This window comes from Stegodyphus dumicola, chromosome X2 (assembly GCF_044657685.1).
Source record: "Stegodyphus dumicola isolate Sdum_Otavi_A_Nest chromosome X2, ASM4465768v1".
Taxonomy (NCBI): Eukaryota; Metazoa; Arthropoda; class Arachnida; order Araneae; family Eresidae; genus Stegodyphus; species Stegodyphus dumicola.
Genome location: NC_140781.1, coordinates 16,620,950 through 16,644,845, shown reverse-complemented (window position 1 = coordinate 16,644,845; position 23,896 = coordinate 16,620,950). Strand labels below are relative to the sequence as shown.

At 32.3% G+C, this 23,896-nt stretch overlaps 1 protein-coding gene and 1 long non-coding RNA gene across 2 annotated transcripts in view; one reads left to right on the top strand and one right to left on the bottom strand.

Annotated features, from left to right (window-relative positions):
• The first annotated feature begins 250 nt into the window (after window positions 1-250).
• Window positions 251-23,896, top strand: part of LOC146992687 (uncharacterized) — a 36,388-nt gene continuing 12,742 nt past the window's right edge. The window contains exon 1 of the mRNA XM_085809214.1: window positions 251-409. Within this exon, the coding sequence (XP_085665340.1) occupies window positions 373-409 (37 nt within the window). The 5' untranslated portion in view covers window positions 251-372. The remainder of the gene's footprint in view (window positions 410-23,896) is intronic.
• LOC146992688 (uncharacterized) lies at window positions 18,688-20,605 on the bottom strand. The gene is made up of 2 exons (XR_015039007.1): window positions 20,480-20,605; window positions 18,688-18,958 (listed from the first exon to the last, which is right to left on the bottom strand). It is a non-coding gene; the product is annotated as an uncharacterized LOC146992688 (long non-coding RNA).

The following is a 23,896-nucleotide window of genomic DNA, read 5'->3' as shown; positions in this document are numbered from 1 at the left end:
GAAGTATTCCCATTAATTTTTACCAACTTAAGATGCTATTAGCAAAGTGGCAATAATATTTGTTTGGGAAAATTCAACATCGTTAAATGCATCTTTAAAATAAATTATATCTTGAAGAATGTAAGATTTCATGAAACGGAAGTTAGCTTGTTTTTACCTCTATTGAAGTTTTATCAGCATATGAAGAAATGCGGGCACCGTAACTAAAGCGATTATCAGTTGATATTAGATAAGGTCAAAATTTCTGTTGGTGACATCACAGCGGTAAAAGTGCAGTATTTACCTGTGTTTGAAGAAGAGCATTTTTTTGCACAACAGCCAATTTTAGAAGTTATTGGAATATTTTTGCCATTTTCTTAAAGATATTCAAAAATGAAGAAGTTAATACTTCTGGCAACAGCCATTCTAGGTAAGTAAAAAAATTATTATATGACTGTTTAATGTTCTCATTATCATGAAAACTGCGTCACTTGAAGCGGTAATGTAAATGTTTAAAGGTGCAAAGATTAGTACCATTTTATTTGGCGTTAGGAGTGGTTTAGTACCGCTTTATTTGGCGGCCCATTTTATTGCAAATCACATGGCATTTGTAAATATATAATATAATTATTCTGTTTACGTGTATTTGATTTTATTATCAAATGCGTTTTAGTTTCATAAAAAACAGGGCTTAAATGAAGCTTTTAAAACTGATTAAGTAACACTTTGATGTAAAAGCTACTCCTTACTGTAAACTAATTACTGCAAATAGATTTAGGTAACATTAAAATTTGTTAGCTTATATTACACTAAACATTAGCGTATATTATTTATGTTCAGTGTTTGCTTACTTTGGAATATAAAACAGTTTCGAAAGTCCAAGTCCTTGCTTCTAAATTCTGAAAGCTTCAAGACCAAAATTAAATTTTTTAAATGTTATTTAATAGACATTTTATATGTTAAGTAATATAAGCAAAGGAAACAAATTAAGATGAAAAATGTAATTTGATATTTATTGTTATTAATTTGATCTGACAGCTTTCTTTTAAGCTATGTTTAAATATGAATTTAGTTTTTAACGATATAGAGTACAGATAATAGATAAAAATGAATAATAAAAATATAATGTTGCTATTAAAATTTTGTATAAGCACTTTGCACAATAAAATGTATTTACGCGTTTTCCATGCCTTAATAAATGATTATTCTGTTGAAATTTGAGCTTACGTTTTCTGTGAGGAAATAATCCTGAAAATGGAAACAAAAAAGTTATTAACAGTAGTGTAGATGCTTTATTTTGGGTAAAATATATTATAGGCAAATTAAAAAAAAATTAATAGTATCGACAGAAAGGCCCAAATCTTTATTTACTGAAAGAAAAATCTTTTGTTGAGTTAATTTGCTTTAAAAATTAACTCATCTTGCTTGTGAAATAGAATTTTAGATTATGAAGATTATTTTTAAAAAGTTTTAAAATGGAAAAGAAAAGATAAATTAGGTGTTACTTTTGAGACAACATACTATAACTTAACTATTTAAATAAATTTTGGAGCTATTTATCTCAGGCAGAACGTTTTTACTCAAATTTATTAAAACCCAACGTTAAATTTTTAAAGTAAAATTGATTTTGAAATAAATTGGCTCTGAAGTTAAGTATAATCATTAATGTCATCTTTACGTGTAACATATGCCCTATTGTTAATAGCCATTCATAGAATTCTTAAGATCTACTCTTTCATGAAGAGAGCTGAGAAAGTCAACAACATGGAGAACTATTTCGTATCACACGGGTAGAGAGAAAGCTTGTTCTGTAAAAATGATTCTCATTTCCAAGACTTATAGTATATAACTGACTGCGAAATATCTAAAATATTTAGCAAGTAATGTGGTCACCATTTTAGGTGACTACACTACTTACTAAATATTTTATATATTCCGCAATCATGTTAATTCTCAGCTGTATAAATTCAGAGAGTGCCCAGAATCTGACTTTCTGTAGACCATATGGTAATGACGAAAATTTAAAGCTCTATCCTGCACCTTTTATAGCACTGCAATTTCTTTGTGAGGCAGTGTAAATGATGTTAAAACACTTTTGCGTTTTAAAATTTGAATTTTATTGCATTCAGTTAAGATTTAAATAGTTTGAATGATAATTATTTCTTTAAATAGTCAGTAATAATGCAATTTTATTCAGATTAAAAATTTTAAAATTTAATTGCTTGCTATTAAATTTTTAAATTTTTAATTTTAAATTATTTAATATAATAAAGACAAAATAAAATTTAATATAATAAAGACATTAAATTAGGAAGACTTAACTGTTTCAAGGTTTTCTAGGTAAAATACATTTTGAAGTGTTTAAATATTATTTGACCTATTTTATGAGGAATTTATTTAACAGAGGCCATCTCTGACAGTCCGTGTGTAAAAAGAAAGGGAAAAAAGTGATCTGATAGAAAATTTCGAAGTGGTTATAATAAAAAATATCGATTAAAGGTCAGGGTAAATTCACTTTTATTTCCTTAAATTAGTATTAGATTATGCGGCTTTTACAAACTTATGTTTTAGTTTTCTAACGTTTAGTAAATTTGTAGTATCAGTATTTTAAACTCTGCATATTTGGATAAAATTTTAAAATGCATGCCTGACGTACACGCTTCTCTCTCTCTCTCTCTCTCTATATATATATATATATATATAGAGAGAGAGAGAGAGAGAGAGAAAGAGTAGATATATTTGAGGACGAATACAGGGGGGACTCAAAAGCGTGTTTTCACAGAAATAATTTAAGTACTTGTTTCTCCTCCCTCATTAAAAATGTTGTAATTTCAATACATACAGAAAAGTATTAACTACTGCCATTGCTGATGCATTTCTTCGGATGACTAATTAATTTTTCGCAGCAGTCGCAAACAAAATGAGATTATCTCTTGAAGTTTCGGGAATTGATCTGTTACAAGCCTCACCCTATTCTCCTAGTATGGTAACATCTCACTTCTTGCTTTTTCCCAAAAATTAAACCTTCTATGCATGAGAAAAAGCAACGAAGATTGATACGATGTCATCTGGTAATAGAAAAGCAGCTAGATTATCCGATGAAAGATTATTTTTGCTGCTATTAAAAGAACAGATTCATCGTCCAAAGAAAATGCATTTGCATTAATGACGATTAAACGGAATAACTATGACTTTAAAAAGAATAAAGTAAAATGGATACCTCATATATTTATGTAAAATAAATTGGAATTCTTGATTAAATTACATTAAATTAGTTATTACGAAAAAATTCCAAGGCCTACAGATTCCCTCGCGGAAGATATTTTCAGGGTGTCTCAGATTCATATGGATTTTGGACCTTAAATATATACAAACATATATATTTTCATTAAATTGCATATTAAATCTTTTGCTTTCTGCAATTAGTACAACTTCTACTAAGTTTTGAAATTTTGAAAAATCTCCCATTTCATTATTATTTTCTAATCATTTCCTAGGAGATAATCAAATTATTATTATAATATGTGTATGTATAAAAAATACACAGTAAAAACAGTGCAAAATATAATCCATTTGTGCGCTGATGCAGCAACAAGAGGATGCTGCTAATAATGCAACGTAAAATAAAAAATAAAAAAGTAAAATTAAAATTCCTCACACATTTAATTCGGAATAAATCACATTCAAAAACCAAAAAAGAAAACCCAGAAGAACAGAGGCAAACTGTAAGAAATAGGGAGAAACAAAATGCGCTAAAATTAAAAATGAAATATGAAATTTACATCTTTTTTTGCATCGGAGGCCCACCAGCGGCCGAGCGGTAAAGTCGCTGAACACTGGTAGTGCGGTCCGAGGTTCGAATCCCGCGAACGGGCTGGCTGCATGGGCGTTTTCGTGGTTTTCCCCTTGTGTAACGTGTATACGAGCCAGTTTCCCTTAGAAAGTCCTCCACGAAAGGCATCCCTCCCCTTAGGCAGATAGCCCTAGTGTGCTTTGCCATAATTAAATACACCACCACTTTTTTTGCATCGGCATCAGGTGGTTGGTGCAACGAAAGATGTAAATAAATAAAACCGCCTGTCTTTAGGTTAAAGATAAAAATAAAGTTTAAAATTTAAAAATAATATTTGAAAACAATAAAATTAACCTGTTTTTGATATATATACTATAAAGAAAGCAAATTTGTAAGAGAAAGTTTTTATCCTTCATGGTTGGTGAAGGCTTCACAGAGGGTGAACGAAAAGAAAATTAAAAAAAAAGCTATTTAATTAATGGAAGAAGCGAAGTGAAATAAATAGAGTTATAAAGTAAAATTGCAGCTTTTCGTGAGGGAGCAAACCGCAGTTCCACACGATCGTAATAATTTTTTAGCTGCAATTTTCCATGATCGTTCCATTAATTATTTAATTTATTATTTATTTTTGTCTTTTGCTTTCCAAGCTTTACAACCATGAACTATTAAAAAAAGTTTAATGAAAATTTGGCTACTGTATCACATTATTTGTAGCAATTTTAGGCGCCAAGTTAATGAAATTTATATTTTATTTTTTTGAATTTCCTTTATATATAGAGATATATAAGTACATATATAGTATATATAAGTACTTATCCCCTTAATTATTACTCTAAAGAATTAACTTAGGTATAACTGATGCACTCTAACATAAATCTGAAACCCTAAAACGTGATGACGTAATGGATCGAGAGCCAATTAAATTTTGGAAAAATGTGTAAAAAGGGGGAAAAGTGAAAAAATAAATAAATAAATAAAAAAAAATAAAAACTCCAAGAAATGCAGCTTTGAGTAGGAAAGGATTTAACATCAGTTAGAAGAGGAAACAAACACCCCTGTGGAAATATAAAGTACAAAATAGAAGTGTAAATATGAAGCATAAAAATTTCAAACTATGTGAAACAATAAAAGAATCGAATGACTAATTTATTTCGTCATGATTCGGGAACTAGGCATACAATTCATGCCTATGATCTAGTTTTCACTGTAAAGCTGTGAGTATATTGAAAAATTGTTAGAATGAAAATTAAATTAATGATTTAATAATTGTAATAGAATAAGTATCTGTTCGGGGTCTGAAAGAGTATTGCTTGACAGCATTTTTTACTCCAAGCACAGTTTGGTTTTTAGCGTAATAGTGTAACCTTAAAGTTATTTCGTTTTTTTGCTGATTAGTATGTATGCAGCTTGTCTTGATGTAAGCGAGCATATGGTTGCTCGCTTTTAGCTAAGTTACACAGGTACACATGCATGTGCACATGCGTGTGCTAGTATTTAATAATGTTGTTTTTGTTAAAATAAATTTGTTATTGTTAATACTACAGTTCATTTACTGAAGTTAAGTTTCATTAAATAAGTTTGAGCTATCTTTGGCATGAACATCTGAATAACTTTAGGGTTACACTAGAAACCAAACTGTGCTTGGCGTAAAACAATGCTGCCAAGCAATACTCGTTCAGACACCGAACAGTACCTTTATATGATTTTAACTCCTATCATTCACATCATAATATATCGCAGAATAAAAACTGTGTCGGCATGTAGAAAATAATTGTGGAAACTGAATATATTAACTGGATAAATTATCCAGCCAGATTCTGCTGACCAAAATTCTAACACATATGAAGGATACTCTTGGGAGGATAATCTCTGGAGAGGTGTGTTTTTTAGGTACAGCAATTAGGGTCTCAAAACATAAAATTAGTTCTGTCACAAATGCATGGAAATATTAGTAGCATGTTATATCTTAATTCTTGCACACTTTGAAACAGTATTGTAGTATTATGCTGTAAGATTACGGAAAATGTGTGTCTTCACTTCTTTCTTGTCTTTTGCGGGTTAAGTTAAAAAATGTCAGAATCCCTTACATTTTTAGGTAAAGGCAAAGTATACCGCTAGTGAAGAATATGCTATTTTAAGTTAAGTTATTTTGTAGAATAGTATAGAATATAATGTCGTATACATAATTACTCATTATTTCATAGGCTCACCAGCGGCCGAGCGGTAAAGTCGCTGAACACTGGTAGTTAGGTACGAGGTTCGAATCCCGCGAACGGGCTGGCTGCATGGGCGTTTTCGTGGTTTTCCCCCATGTGTAACGTGTATACGAGCCAGTTTCCCTTAAAAAGTCCCCCACGAAGGCATTCCTCCTCTTAAGCAGATAGCCCTCGAGGCTTTGCCATAATCACACACACACACACCATTATTTCATTATTTACCTTTGGCAATGTCTCTTTGCCTAATTTATCAATTAAACCTAATCTTAACTATGTATGTTTCATGTAGCTTTCCCTAATTTCTTCGGTTTCACGTATCCACGGTAAGACTTGGGAACGTAATATCAACGCCTCCTAGACAGTATAGTGGTTAGGGAAACCTAATGCGATACCGAAGGGCCCGAATGTGAATCCTGGAGAAGGCATGGATGCTTGTAAATGTATAGTGTCTGTGCTGCATGGGGCACTCTAAATATGCGGCCAGCCAAAAGTCCTCTTGAGAGGTTGTTGGTGGGGGAAGAGGGGGTGCGGGATGCTGCTCTTCAAAACTGTGCACGGAAACGAGCGAAGTATAAAGTACTGTTATCCCTATGGGTGCTCAAAGCTTTGCCAACGACAAGCGTAATTTTGTTCTGCTTGCCACGATGAATTTTGTGGGTTTGTTCTGATGTCACTGTCAAGCACGTGAGATAAGTCACAACAACGACAACAATAACAGCATAGTATCAGCGAATGTTGGGTGCCAGTATAAATTCTAAACCTTTACATATGATTTCTAAAATATTATTAATAAGATTATATACTATATTCTTCTTAATTTCAGCCCAGATCCTGACATTTTTTTTTTCTTAAATCTTTTAAAAGTAGTTAGGTTGCTACAACTACTAATTCTACTAGTTTCTGCCGCAACTGATAGGTCTTAATATTTTTATATTGCTATTATAATTTAATACCTTTTCAGTAATGTTTACATAATTGTCTCAAAATTATCAAAGAGTAATTTTTGCGGTGTGCTAGTTATTGCAAGAGCATTTCTGTGGGTATTAAGAGTAGCTGCTAGTTGAAGCTGAGAACTGAAGTATTTCATTTCGTAATGATACTAAGATTGCTCTAATTGCCTCCTATTTTACACTCATTAATAAAGTGCTTAATGTTTGTATGTGAATAATACGCTTTTATGATTCGTTACAAGTGCAACAAACAGTATTGACCCTTATTTTGCATACATTGGCAGTATAAAGTAAACTGTAAAATATAAGGAAAGTAAGCCACGCTCCCAAAAAACAATATTGAAGTGTTACAATCACACATAGTGACAGAGCTAAATGTGTGAAATGATGGTGCAGAGTCACAATTTCAAACTTTTATCAGTCAAAATAATGCGAATAAAAAAGCAATTGTATAAATGGTTCAGGCAAAGATAAGTGTAAGTGCATATTAATAAAAACTGCTGATATAAGCAGAATAAAAACTGCACACAGCTGTAAACGTATATAGCCAGATATGTATTTGAAAATATCTTACACTAAATTTAATTTGCTTCATTTTACTGTTTATTAACTGATGATGAATCTAAATGCACCACAAAATTTAGAAATTCATAGCATTTTAACAAAACTAAGAGAAATGTGCTGATTATAAGACAATGACATGTGAAGCTGGTGCACATTTCTTACAATTCCTTGAAACACTTACAAAACTAACTCATACGCTTTAAAAATAAAAATTAGCTGTTTGGATCGTGAATTAGTTTAAGGGGACTCATACACCTTAAAATCTATAAGATCTTCGAATATGTGACTGTTGTAAGAATTAAGATAACTTATTTATTTTACAAACAGTTACTTCCAACTTTTTATAGCTGACTACATAATATAGCTACTTTCTGAAATAGTAATCAGAAAGTTTTTATTGCCCCAATAATTTTCATAATTTAATCTGCTGTGTGACAAAAGTTTTCCTCATGTTTCCATCTTGCGCGCACAGTTTAAAACATTCTGTTGCATAATTTAATTCCATATTTAATATATAGCATTTATAATATTTGGAAACGACTGTGTACAAAAAATTCTAAGAATTTCATCTTAAATTTTTATTTTATTTGGAGTTGAGTTTATAAAATGTATTTTATTAAAAATATCTCTAATGTTTTCGTGCATAAAATGTTTTAATATTAAAATATTCATCAGATTTTTGGTTCAGTTAGAAAATAGTGCCCATATATAAAGAATTCTATTAAATTTCAAGTAAATACTATTAGCCATTTTTAAAATATCATGCGCGCAAGGTGGAAACAGAACGAAAAATTTTGTCACAAATCGGATTAAATTACAAAAATATTTGTGGCAACATAAACTGGATTTAGTTTTCTGGTTATTAGCTCCCAAAGCAGCTACATTATGTAATCAGCTGTAAAAAGTTGGAAATAATTGCTTTTAAAATAAATAAAATATCCCAATTCTTGCAACAGTCACATATTCGAAGATCATAAGGGGTTTAAGGTGTATGAGCCCTCTTATCTTGTCAGTTGATAATGAATTAACGTAAGTCCTGAATTGTGAACTAACTTCCAAGCTAATTTTTAACTTGTTTTTAAAAAGTACAGTTTGTCTAGTTTTTAAATGGCTGGCCAAGAAAGGATAGCACCTGAAGACGAGAGCAAAAGCGCTGCTTTGCTTTACAAAACTATTAAAAAAACAAAAAACGTAAACTTGAAAATCTATTTACATTTAAAAAAAATAATTTACGGTATGAAAAATATAAACCCAAAGAAAGCTAAATAAAATTAGAGAGAGCAAGAAAATAAAAGATTAGTAGTTATGATGAAAGTTCACCTGTAAGAAATAAGAAGGAATTCTTCAATGATCGCTCTTAGCTTTCATTAGAGCTGAAAAATATGTAAAGATACTTAATCTCAGTCAATTAGGCATCTTGAATAAAAACAGGTATCGTGTCCGAGAAACTGGGAACAAGCTATTTGTGAGGAAATCGGATGAGGCTTAAAAGTGGCTTCTTGACGATTGTGGAATTTGGAAACTGGACTATTTGCAAATGAATGTATGTTTAACTGTGTTACAGTTTCTAACTGCACAGAAGTTTAGTTTTAATTAAAAAAATATGATGCAGATGCGCTGATGTAGGTTTTATTTAATATTTGGCATGAAATTGAGGAACTTAATTCTTAAATTACCTCGATCAAACATACTCAGCCTGATTCTTGTTTTCCATTCTAGTTTTGCTTTCTTAGTATTTTACTGATTGTATTTTCTCGTGTTCTTGCGTTTTACTTTTTATGTTGAACTTACTGCATAAAACATTTATATATGCAAAAATATTATTGATTTTTAAAATATGTATTAAATAAATTTAATGCATTTTTACTTTGTATATACTTAATATGATTTTTTACTTTACAACAGGATAGAGCTTTATATCAATAAACAATTAATTATCAATTTTATTGATACATTTTTTGTAATCAATGGTATTCTGATTATGCCGATCACTTGACGGTGCATATTCGACTATTTACCCCTTTTGATCATCACTGGCAGTTTTTAAAATTTTATCGACCCTCATGGGGTCAATACCGACTCCGTCGGAAACGCCTGATTTAGAGAAATCCAATCAGGGAACTAAAACTTACATGCCTGTGTAAAACAAGAAACTGTCGTACACATTTACTGTATTTACACAGTCGTAATATATGGAACTTACGAGCGGAGGAAGTTTATATATGTGCGCAAACCATGGACGTAGCTGGTGGAGGAAGTTTACAATGAAGTAGTATGTAAATACAGTGATATACGAAGAAGGCTTTGAAAAGTAGTACTCAAAACATGTTAACTAGGAACACCTTTGGATGCTATCAGATTGATTATCTTAATCGCGGAGCTCTGAATACTCGAATCTGGCTTTTACAAAAATCCCAAGTGTGAGCGTAAGTAACAACAAGAAAAATCCCGAAACTGCTTGAAACGCCTTCCAATATAAAAATAAAGATTATATTGAAAACCATCAGTTTTTTTTTACCGTGTAAGAAAATGCAGCATATCAAACGAAAATGGCTTTCGAAATGCTTAAGTGGAGAAGAAGGAAAATTAGTAAGTCTTAGTTAAAGCTGGTTAAATTATAATTAATCTCTTACACTGTACTAAAATTCAATAGCCAAATTAAAAATAAAGATGACCGCACTAAATATTAAAATTAAATTTTTATGTTTCAATTGAAGTGTATTCTGGAAAGATGTACTAATTATATTTTGCCGAAAAATTATCTAAATTTATGGGAACATGGCGTTTAGGTGTTTTTAACTGAAAAATTTGAATGAAGCCCATATGAAATTATTTTCTAATAAACGATACGTTATTAATGCGAAACCAGTTTCTTTAATAGAACTACTAAGAACAATAATAAAATGAAATAATTAATAATTTATCATGAACTATGACTAGAATAGTTGCGAACTACTTTTGAAACGAGTCATGGTTTGACAGCAGTTGATTGCGAAGATACTACACTGTCGTTTAATTTAAGGCAATTTTAAAATGGCTAATTTCAAGAATCTTGTTATTTATAAAATGTGAGAGATTACTTTTCTAAAAATCAAAACCACATAAAATTCTGCTTTGAATTCACTGGAAGAGTTACAACTGTGAATTATCTACTTGATCTTGTAGATGCAAACAGGCTAGATTATGAATTCGTTTATATACTAAGTATCACAAAATTTTATATATATTTGTTTGCTTACCACTTGCTCTGCTACTAGCTTTTTTGCTTATTACTTGCTAGCTTTAAGCTACACCGAAAGCGAAGGATGTCTCGTGAAGGTATCTTTAAAGGAAACTGATTCGTATCCACGTTACGCGTGGGGGAAAACCACGAAAACGTCCATGCAGCCAGCCCGTTCTCCGGGATTCGAACCCCGAACCGAACTACTAGTGGAAATTTTATATCAGTGAAAGGCTAAGACAATTAGATAGTTCCATTTAAAGTTTCCAATAGAATCTTCAAGCTTTAACTGTTAATAATGTTAAAGCATTTTAATGCACTAGAAAATTTTGACGCTCTCATTGTAAGTTTAAAATGTGTATATATTTAAAAATAATCTGCTTTGTTTTGTACTAATTCGCAAATTTGAAATTCCACGTTAAAATAAAATTCATTAAGCTCTAGTTCAGAGAGAAAAGACTCGAAAAAATGTGCAAAAATTCTAATAATAATAAATAAAACTGTGGTCATAATCATATTCATCTTTTCCATGCAATTACCTATTTTTTTGTTTTTTGGAAGATTTCCAGTTATTGATGATTTATTGTGCCGGATTTACGAAAGGAAAATGATACTCTAATGCTATTCATTTTCGATGACTCAAAAAAGGCGACTCAAGTGGCTTAAAATTAGATTATTTAAATTCGTGGAAAGGTGAATGATGTTTAGATAATTTTAATGAAATTCCGGTTTTCTTATTTAGAATAATTTACAGATGATGAGAATGATAAATCGCATATAAACGGAATGATTTTCAATGAAAGATAGCGATACCACTTGAACCAAGATAAATTAAAATAATTATCATCTGCGAATCTTTCAAAGCATTTTCTAGGCAAAAATAAGCTATTTTAAACTCTTCCAAACCATATCCTATGTGAGACTGCAAAATCAGTTAGGAAAATTTTGCATCAACTCGAAGCGGTGCTTGATGATCAACTTTTTAAATAGTTTTAAAATGATTTACGAAGGCACATTTACGAAAAAACGTGTTTTTTTCTATTTTTTGTTACTTTACATCAGCAAATATCAGTTTAAATAATACATATATTTCGTTTAACCTTTAAATTCCAAGATATACGTAATCACATTAATATTTACAATTTTTAAGTAATTCATCATGTATATTAGTAATTAGTATTTATAAATAAACATTTTTTATTTAGCTATGAAAATAATTTGAAAATTCCAGTTAATGTAGGAAATAAATAAATAAAGTGAGTATATTTTTTTTATTGGAATAATCGTCTAAACGGACAATAAAGAACTAGAAGGATTCTAAAATTACCGACCTTTTTCAATTACTAGTAATTCGAAAATGTTGCCAGTTAAATTCTGTTTACAAGCATTTTACCCTTTATTTTCTCTTCCAAAAATTTACAGACAATGAATAAATAATACAGAAAAATACAGAAAATAGTACAGAAAACAGACATTTCGCTCAAAACTTATGCAGTTCGTGATAAGTTAATAAATTAATATTAAATTCTTAAAGAGGTCTTTATCATGAAAACATTGAAAAAATATCTTAACTTACATGAGTGATTAAATGTTTTTTTTTAATTATTAACTTAAGAAAAAAAAATAGGCACGCAAAAGTGCGGTAAACTCTTTTACCGGTATTACAATCCTTAATTACTATTTTTTATAATGGTCAAGCTCTTTATTTAATAGCCATTAGCCTTTCGCCACTACAAGGGCCGGGACTGGTCGCCATTTCATTATGTAAAGAACCTAATAAGTCGCCATCATTGCCTCCTATGAAGGGTCGGACAGTTACAACCATGCCTTCTCCGGGATTTAAAGCCGTATTCCTCGCGACTGCAGTTAAGGGCACTAACCACTATACCGGCTGGGTGGAACAATCCATAATTATAAACTGCAGTTATATAAAATGCATTAATAGAATTTCTTTCAGTAGTGAAAAGCAAGAATTCACACTTCATTTCACAAACACTGAAAACTAATAAGAAAGATAAATTTGAAAACCGTTTTTTCTCGATTAGAAAGATAAATTTGAAATACAATTTTTCTCCTTTGAAATGCTGAGAGCATTACTCGTTTGGGAAAACTTTACGTTGCTATGAAAAATTATTAGATATAGAATTATTAAACATATGTTGGTAAATACAAATCTTTTCCTGCCTAACAGTGAAGCACAAATTCCTGAAATATTTGATAACCCATAGATTTCTGTGATGAAATTTACGGATCTAACGCAGAAAAAGATGAAGCTGGTGCTATTCGCGAGGAAGTTACAGTAATGCATTTTAACCGATCATCTTGATTTAAGCATAATTCGTAGCCTAATTAAACCTAATGAGTCAATCTACGAGCCTCAACGGGGACGCTCATTATCCAATAATTGCAAGAATATGTTTTACAGATTTACAGCACATTATATTTGCCGACAGAGAAAGAGAGTTAACAAAATTTACTAGTCCCTATTAAATATGTAATTAACATATGGATAAATTATGATGTAAAATCTGTATATCTGTTGCTAGTACATAAGAGAAAAAGTATTACTAAAAGAGATTAAATTTAATTTACTGAAGACCTTTCTTCCTTTTTTAATTACTATCAAACAACTGTTTTTAGGATATCTTATAAGGTATTTCTCCCACCTTCTTAGCAAGATTTCGTGGTGTAATGGCCAGCACGCTCGGTGCGTATTCGAGAGGTTCGAGTCCCGGTGTGGATATTGCACATTTTTAATGTCCTCTGTTACAAAATAATAACTTAATGTTTCTACAGAGGCGCCCGAACTAAAAGAGGTGGTGGATGACAATTCTCCACCACCGGGATTTAGCGATTGGGTCCCTTAAACTACAGTCGCCCTTTAAAAGGGTGAGTATATAAGGTATTTCTCCCGCCTTCTTAGTATGCCTTCGTCGTGTAATGGCCAGAACACTCGGCCGCCGCGTTGTGAGAGGTCCGAGTTTCGAGTTCCGGCGAGGGCATTGCACATTTCTTCAATTTCCTGATTTAAAAAAAAATAGTCTAATGTCTCTAAAGTTAAAGTGATGCAGATTTAGAGCTCTGAACACTAAATGGAACAGTACAGATATTCAAAATAAGATTAAAATTGTTAAGCAAAAAAGAGCAATCTTATTCTGGCACAGAATTTGAATAAAACTCAAAACTAAAGTTGCCTCTCTGCCTGATCTTAGTATTAAACTGGTGTGTTTTCTTCCAATTATAATTGTATTTTAGGTTTGATTGGTGTTAACATTAAAAAATAGAAATTGAATGAACTGTATTGTAGCAATTTACATTTTCAATGTTACATAATCTTGAATTATTCTAATGAAGATAGTGCAATTGTTGATAAAGCTATTCATTAAATCAAACATTATGCTATTCTCAGTTTGTTATACAGAAAAGAGGCAGACACAGATATCATAAAATATTGTTACGAATTTGCTATTTAAAAAGCTAATGTTAGTTCAATTATAAATTAAATGGTTTTATTTCTCGCGCAGTGCAGCGCGTGACGAATATTAAAAGAAAGCTAAGCCGGAAAAATTAAAAATACAAGAGCGCGTGCGTTAAATAAATAAATATCTCTTTCTGATTTCGAGAAAGTACTGGAAAATTCTAGCGCGTGATTTTAAAAATGTTATAAAAGGAGGAAAACATCTCAGTTTGTAGTAGTTGCTTAGTTTGTTGTTGTTTAGAAAACCGCTGTTGTTGATTATAGCGAATTCGCGGATTAGCGTTCTTTAGCTGTTTTGAATTACGTTCTATTGTACATTTGAGTAGTTAAAAGATAACTACTGTGGGATATTGTAATACTGCATGATAATTTGAGAAAATTTAAGCATTTTTGTTGTGATAATAATAAATTTTTGTTCATTTTCATCGGACTTGTGCATTCTTTTCGTACGCACGCAACAATTTTTGGTGGTAGCGGTGGGATATTGAATGCCAATAACAAGAGCGATGGAAGAACAATTCAGGCAAATGATGACTGCATTTGCTGCTTTCCAAGAAAAGATGGAAGGAGCCGTCAACTCCGGTAAGGAAGATATAAAAGCTGTACGAGAAAAGATGGAAGCTGGCCAAACATCATTTAAAGAAGAAATTAAAGAGAAAATGGATGCTGGTCAAATATCCGTTAAGGAAGAAATGAAATTTCTTAAAGACGAGATGAAAGCAGGTCAGGACGAAATGAAAAGATAAATTACCTACGCAATAGAAAATAAATTTGAGGCTATGGAAGGCAGAATAGACGCGGTTGAAATTAAAGTTGGACAAATTGAAGAAAACGTTTCCTCTGTGAAAGCGCAAATAGAAGACAGAGTTTCGGCCGTGGAACAACAAATAGGTTACAAAGTTGATTCAGTCAAAGAAGAAATAGAAGGATGAGTTTGTTCCGTTAAACAACAAATCGAACAACAAATTGATGAGAGAGTTTCAGCAGTTGGAAAAGAAATGGATACTTTAAAGAAATTCCTAGCGTCGGCAGGGAGCGGGAGTGATGATTTTAAATTCTTACCGATGCCTGCTCGTCCATCTCTGAAGCTATCCACATATGATGGGAAGTCATCCTGGCAAGTGTATAAGACCCAGTTTTCTATCGTTGCGGATGCGAATGGATGGGATTCCCAAGCTAAGGTCTGTCATCTCGCCGCTTCTCTGAGAGCAAACGCAGCGGATATCCTGCAGACGCTTCCCGAAAATCTAAGGCTAGATTTCGAAGCTCTATCCGGCGCTTTGGAGCTGCGCTTCGGCGAGAAATGTTTAAAAGACTACAGCAGGCTCCAATTAAAATCCCGTCAACAGAAGCTCACCGAAACACTTCAGGAGCTCGCCACGGATGTTGAAAGGCTGTCACATCTCGCCTTTTCGGAGTGCCCGACAGAAACAAGAGAAATCCTGTCGCTGCAATATTTCATCGACGGCATCCGGGATCCTGAAATACAGAAAGCTCTTCGAATGGCAGATGTAAAGGACATAAAAAGCGCTCTGTTGTACGCCATGAAGTTCGAGGCAGCCCAGCAAGCAACTAATAGAGATCGCTACCCAGTTAGAGCTGTGCGAGTCCATGAGCCAGTGGATCAACTGATGGCTCGTTTAGATGATTTAGCCAGACAAGTCGACGCTTTGATACGGAGTAGGAGGGAGAAGAAAGTGGCTCTAAGGTGTTGGAGATGTGGTAGTGAAGGTCACCTAAGACGGAATTGCAGAACACCCCAGGGTACGGAATATAAAGCAGATGATTTTACCAGACAAGTCAGTGGCTTGAGACGGAACAGAAGTGAAAAGAAACTAATTCTAAAGTGCTGGAACTGCGGAGTGGAAGGCCACATACGAAGAAACTGCAGAACACCTCGAGGTACGGAAAATAAGACCATTTCCCAGCGACGACGCAGTAAACAAATTAATGACCATATCAAGGAACGGAAGTTGCCAGATAATGAAAAACCCTGTTTTAAAGCGCTTAAGATCTCTATAGTGAGTGGCAACAATAACGGACTGCCCATCAATGGGAATATCGATGGAGTTCCTTGCAATATGATCATTGACACAGGAGCTAATGTTACCATCATTAGGATAGATTTAGCTGAACAGTTTAAAGATAAACTTATTTGGACGCCATCCTGTGGTACCCTTCAGACTGCGTCTGGTGACAAGATCGACATAACTGGAAAGTTAAACGTAAATATCACGTTTGGAAGTGCCGCCTACCATCACACGGCATATGTGGCGGATATTACAGATCCATGCATACTCGGATTGGACTTTTTAAGGAAATACAATTTTTCCTTAGATTTTAAAAACAACAAGCTGCTTTCAGCATCTGATGGCATGACTATCCATCCTCAAAAGGGATCCTCGCCTGGAAATGTCGACGCCTTGTCCGAAAGATCCAGCTCGGGGAGCTGCCGAAATCATACTAGGGTTGAAAAGAAACGCAAGGCTACCAGCTATTCTCCATCCCAGATGCTCTTCAGTCGAGACCTTCGTCTGCCTTATGATCGCCATACGGATGCGCCTTCATCGCCTGAGGAACACATCCAAGATGTCCAGGCCCGTTTTGAAGTGATGCACCGTTCCGTACGAAAGCGAGTGAACTTGGCGACGGAGAAAGTGAAGACCAGATACAACACGAGAGCTACTGGACATAGATCTAACAAAGGAGACAAGGTGTGGTCGTGGAACCCGATTCAAAAAAACAAGGACTCAGGCCTAAATTACAGTCACCTTGGAATGGTCACCACACAGTCTAAACAGGCTGAATGACTTCGTAGTTCGGATCCGTAAGTCTTCGAACTCTGATCCTACAGTCGTTCATTACGACAGGTTAGCTCGTTACTATGGCCATAGTACATAATGTAAATAATTGTAAATAGTATAAGACCATGGTCCATTTTGTTTTTAAATGTGTATTTGATTTGATTTGTATTTAGTATTTGATTTGCATTTAGTGTTTGATTTGTATTTGATAGCATTTGATTTGTTTTATTTATTGCATTTATTGTTCATGTTGTTTAATATTGTAATGTAATGCTTATTAATGCATTTATGCCACAGTTGTAAGTTTAGCTTCCTGTCCAGGTATTGTACTGCCCGGGACGTGCAGTCCTTGGGAAGGGGGCAGTGTTACGAATTTGCTATTTAAAAAGCTAATGTTAGTTCAATTATAAATTAAATGGTTTTATTTCTCGCGCAGTGCAGCGCGTGACGAATATTAAAAGAAAGCTAAGCCGGAAAAATTAAAAATACAAGAGCGCGTGCGTTAAATAAATAAATATCTCTTTCTGATTTCGAGAAAGTACTGGAAAATTCTAGCGCGTGATTTTAAAAATGTTATAAAAGGAGGAAAACATCTCAGTTTGTAGTAGTTGCTTAGTTTGTTGTTGTTTAGAAAACTGCTGTTGTTGATTATAGCGAATTCGCGGATTAGCGTTCTTTAGCTGTTTTGAATTACGTTCTATTGTACATTTGAGTAGTTAAAAGATAACTACTGTGGGATATTGTAATACTGCATGATAATTTGAGAAAATTTAAGCATTTTTGTTGTGATAATAATAAATTTTTGTTCATTTTCATCGGACTTGTGCATTCTTTTTGTACGCACGCAACAATATGTTTCAGAAACAACAAAACAGCATAATAACTCTCATAATCACAATATGCACTTAAGAAAACATTTAGTTCTTTATATCAAGAGTAGAATTTAGAAACGTGGCTGAATATAACCATCACGCATTCCCACAGTGTAAGTAGAATGAGGTATATATACAGTTTTAGATAGACATGCGTATAAAGTTAGGCAAAAAAAGCAAGCTTATTAATTATGTAGAGACATTAGGTATATTTTTGAATGCAGGAAAGATGAAAAATAGCAACCGCCTTCGCCGGGAATCGAACCACGGGCCTCTGGAATACCGGCCCAGCGTGCTGAAGGACGCTAGGAAAGCGGGAGAAATACCTTATATACTCCTCTTTTTAAAGGGCGACTAGGGTTTTTTGGGGACCTAGTCGCCAAATCCTGGGTGTGGAGAATCATCATCCACAACCCTTTTAGTTCGGGCGCTACTGTAGAGACATTAGGTATATTTTTGGATGCAGGAAAGATGAAAAATAGCAACCGCCTTCGCCGGGAATCGAACCACGGACCTCTGGAATACCGGCCCAGCGTGCTACCGTTACACCACGAAGAACGCTAGGAAAGCGGGAGAAATACCTTATAAGTATACTCCTTAAATATACAGCAGCTAGACATTTGTACTCACGTATAACATCAATCAAAATGACCTGCGTAGAAAATTTTATGGATGATAGTGTGAGTACTAATGTAATTCAGTATCAAGAATAATGTATAATCAAGAATGTATATCAAGAACAGCGTACAATGAAATAAAATTACTGAATTTCATCAAAGAATATTATCACTTTTAAACACATACACATAAGGGCCATCTAAAGCCTTTATTCATGAAGTACATACAGCTACAGGAAGTACAGGAATGGTATACATGAAGTACAGGAATGGTATACATGGACATAAATCCATGTATACCATTCCCATTCCAGATAAATTAGAATGAGTTGCACACAAAGTTTTGAAAATAACAGGGTCAGATATACTGTAGAGTGTTCTTGTTTGTTTCGGAATCATCCAAGAGTAGAGTCTACTGAAAAGACTTGAGTAGCGAATTCCCGCTATGTCTTTGAAGAACAGCTACTGTAAAAGAAGGTTTAAATAACCTTTTTATTTGAACTAAACTTAACAAAGATTGCACACACTCGGTGCTCACAATTACCACCACTTGTGGCTAAGTAACTCGAACAGAAAATAAAAAATGTAAAATCACAATAAGATGGGGTACTGGCTTCTTAATTATCCAAAGCGCTAAATCGACTACACACAGCAAAGCCGAACCTAGAATATCAAATATGACTTAAAGAGACTAGTTAAGCACCAACTATTCACGTACAAAGCTATTCCAAGCACGCGGTATCAATTCGGAACTAACGCTCCTACTACTACTCTTAAAACCGCTGCTTAAATACCGACCTTACTAAGATTTGCATACTACGTCATTAAAATTTACATTCTGGCAGAAAACTGAAATCAGAAAAGAAAGAAAAGTTTCTCAACTAAAAATAATTGGTTAGAATAAAATAAGGTCTTTACAACACAAACAATTTTAGAATCAATGTTACTACAATAATTTCATTTAACTTAAGTACATTAATACACTAATTTTTATTTAATTAGATTCATTAATAATTTATTAATTGTACATTAATACACTAATTTTTATTTAATTAGATTCATTAATAATTTATTAATTGTACATTAATACAATTCATTTCATTTAAAGAGAGTAATTTAAGTATTGCTTATTTTGTACAGACATGTGTTTTGAATTTTTTACAGGATAAGTGCAGCCTCAAAACATGGAGTAAGTCAGTTCAAATTTATACGCACATCATACACACATGACATTAATCACAATGAATCGTATATAAAATTTTGAGACTGCTAGTCCTGAATACCATGTATTTCAATATCATCGATAGAATATAATAAAACATAAAGCCATATTCCAGTAAAACAAAGGTGTATTATTATTAATTACGTATAGATATGGATACCTTCCTGAATCTGCTTTACATTAAGTACAACCAAAAACATCTAACCAGCTAAATAGAAATTCATGTACTATTCCATATTAATTATTCCATATTATTTATGCCATATTAATTACGTATAGATATGGATACCTTCTTGAATCTGCATTACATTAAATACAACCAAAAACATTCAAACAGCTAAATAGAAATTTATGTACAACATACCAATACATGACACTAATTAAAATGAGCTATTTACTATAAAATTTTGTAGCTGGTACAAAGAGTATTCAAATGTTCCTGGATCAAAATTAGAATAGATAAAAAGAAATAAATTTCATAAAATTGGTAATGCAATCAACATTTCTTATAAAATATATGCATGGAATTCATTCTTAATTTTAATTGCATCAAATTCACTTCTCAAAATGTTAACAATTGAAAAAAGTCAAACATATCTCATATTTGTATAGTAGGTTAAAATATCCTTTATGTAGAAAATAGAGATTATTTCCAATATGATAGAAATACACATTTTTATGACATGAAGATAAAAAAAATATCTAATTTTAAGAAACATAATAAATAATGCAATACAATCAGTGCTCATAAACTTTAGACATACACATTCTCTGAGGTTTCAAAACACTATATGTAAACATAGCATGCAGTAGCTGAACGTACTGTCACCTGTATGGTCTCAAGGCCAACGACTGGCGCAATTTTGCGCTCCTTGCCACGATGAATTTCGTTAGCTTATTCTGATGTTACAGTCAAGCAAGTGAGATAAGTAGCAACACAACACATAACATTTTGTTTGTTCTCATGACTGACGTTTTAACTGTTTTACCTTTTTTCATCGGTGTGTGGAAAAGAATGGTCTTTTTATCTATCATCCTTGAAAGAGTACATTAAATTGTATATTTATGGCTTAAATCCAGAGGGAGCTCGGCTTTACTATCTTTTAGTTTTCGAGGGAAACTATAATTCCAAACGGTGCCCCAAATAAACAGGTTCAGGAATTAATGTTATTACATAACACTTTTTATCATTAATTTACCAATTTACTAAAATTTTTCATTATCTCGAAATTAGGAAAAACGGCGACCTTATATTGATTTTTTTTTTTTGCTTCTAAAGAAGGGGGACCTGCGTCTAATCGCCGTCGAAATCGCTAGAGTTTTTTTCAAAACCTTCACCAAATTAAGGCTGCTGTATTGCATAATTTGAATTTTATGTTGGCAGGATTTTCTTCTAATTTTTATTTAGTTCTTTGCATGCTGTTGAATTATAATTTTAATTATTTAATTTCTAATTATTTTATTACGAATTATTTAACTATTTTATTAATTATTTTTAGTCCAAAGGGGCTTTGTCCCTGAAGGACTATTGTTTTCGATTTGAGGTTTTGCGTTGAATCACTATAAATGTCCGTTTCACCTTTCAAACTGTTGCCACCAAATGTTAGAGTCCTGCATTATATTTGAAGAAATTAAATAATGAAAAATCTGAATAAATGTGTGTACATTTCTCGCATTGTGATAAAACAACGGTACATAGAGCCATCGAATTTTGAATGACGTAATCCTCCTACGAATATGGGCATGTGGAAGACCAAATTTGAAATTTGGAATTTGTTTTATTATCAATTTCATATATTGTAAAACGTTAACGAATTTTTGATTAACGAACTCAAGGATTTCAAAGTGAGCAATTGCAACACTCTACGGGGGGGGGGAACCTTTTTTTAACTCCAGCGCGCGGAACTGTGTATTGGGAAATTCTAAAGATAGGCTCATTTTAAAATTATTTTGCGACATTGCTATTGAACTAAATTTTATTGTTTAAGTGTAAAGAACGTAATATTTAATAAATAAAGGTAGCACATAAAACGTTAAACAAACGCCCCTTTGGACGCAATTTAAAATCTGAAAACTTTCAGATTTTTTTAATTTTTAATTATATTTACTTATTTTTTGTTTTTCTTTCCTGACCCTCTTTTTAAGGCTCCAGTGCTTTTAATTTTAGATATTAAGCCCGGAATATATATATATTTTCGAAGTTAAGAGGCACTGTTATACAAATTCAGATACTAAGTTTATTATTTATATACAGTAAAAATATTTTTAAAAAAACGTATTTATAGTAAAAGGAGAGTCCAGAAAGAACACTTTCATTTTACTTAAACTTACAAGCCGATTTTCGATTACAATAAATTTAAAAATTTATTATCCGGATCATGAAGTGATATGGGGGAATAAGTATTCAAGCAATCTTCTAAGTAATCTTTATGAATAGGCGGAAATTAATATGATGTTAATTCGATTGCTCATTAGAAAAGCACTTAACTACGGTTTTCTGAAGTTCTTAGTGTACATATTCACTGTCACAGTTTTTTTGCATAGCAACAAGTCTTTAACAATGTGACGCAAATATAATCTTGTGATTTTCTGAACTTTACAGAAGAGTAATACACATAAAAGTAATCAGCATAGACTCGAAGCGAAAACCGCAAAGAAACTCTCACATGAATAACTGTATCCGTGTTACTTGTTCATCTCTCCTTTTTCATGTTACTCCTTTTAATGAAATATGTATTTCCTCTAAACATAATATATTTTTTTTTGAAATAAACACCAATCCATTTGAATTATAAGTTGTGATTTATGTATGTAAGTCGCCTTGTTAACTAGAATTCCAGAAGTAATAAACGCTCATCAAATCGGAATTATTTATATTTTAATCGCTCAGCTTATCCGAATATCTAATAATTTAGTTTTGATACTTTTTTTTTAACCGGAGATTCACTTCCGGACAGGAGATTCGTCATTTTCAGCGAATATTAGGCTTAATGCCTTCTCAAGCCGAAATATTGCACTGGAGTGCAGTGCCATCTAGCGAGGAGAATAAAATAGTCGAAATTGCTCCGTTGAATCTTTATAAGAGAAAATGGTGAGATAAAACTGATACTATTTTAAATAATGTATGAGTAAATCATGAGCTCAGAATTAGAAAAGACTGCAGTGACATTTTTCTATCGAAGATAATAAATTTCTTGAAAAAATATTAAGTTCTTGGTCATTTTCAGATGGATATGTGTCTGAGACTTTAGTAAAGGAAAACTTATTGGCTATTTTTTAATGACATTAATTAGGACAGTTGCGGTATTTCGTATTTTCATTTATTTTCATCATTATAAGGTATTTATAAAATAATTGTTTCTAATTTTAAAGGATATTTTACTGAAATAAAATTACAAACTATTACATGAAACGATGTAAAGTTATGATATCTAAATAAGTTTATAATTTGCTTATAGATTTGCAAAATTTGTCTTTACTTATTTTTTCTATTATCTCAGCTTTTTTATTTTTGATTGCATGTACTCAGAAGTAACTCAGTATTCGTAAAATAGGCTCTAAAACCGTAAGTAACTTAGATTGTTCCGAAGCCTCCTTAACTTTTAATAAATCGAGTACGAAAATCTGTTGATCAGGTTAAATTCAAGTTGACGGTATGGGCAGACTGAATTGAAGCATAAGAATACAGTAAGTTTGCGTTTTTTTTTAGTCCAAAGGGGCTTTGTCCCTGAAGGACTATTGTTTTCGTTTTGCGATTTTGCGTTGAATCACTATAAATGTCCGTTTCACTTTTCAAACTGTTGCCACCAAATGTTAGATTCCTGCATTATATTTGAAGAAATTAAATAATGAAAAACCTGCATAAATGTATGTATATGTAAAGAATCGAGTGTGACTGATAAATGTTTGAATATGAAATGAAAAGAGGACTATTTTTCCTAATATGTATCAAATATAATGTTGAATATTTTCCCTATTATTTTTAATAATATAATTTTTCTTCATATTTAATTATTTACTTTGCTTTAATTCAGTTCTTTTGATAGAGAGACAGATATAACATAAAATGGAAGAACATATTTAAAAATCTTGATGAATTTTTCTCCTCTACAAGAAATTCTTGTCATATTTTTATACTGTACAACTTTTATTATTGTGATAAAAATATTATTATTGTGATA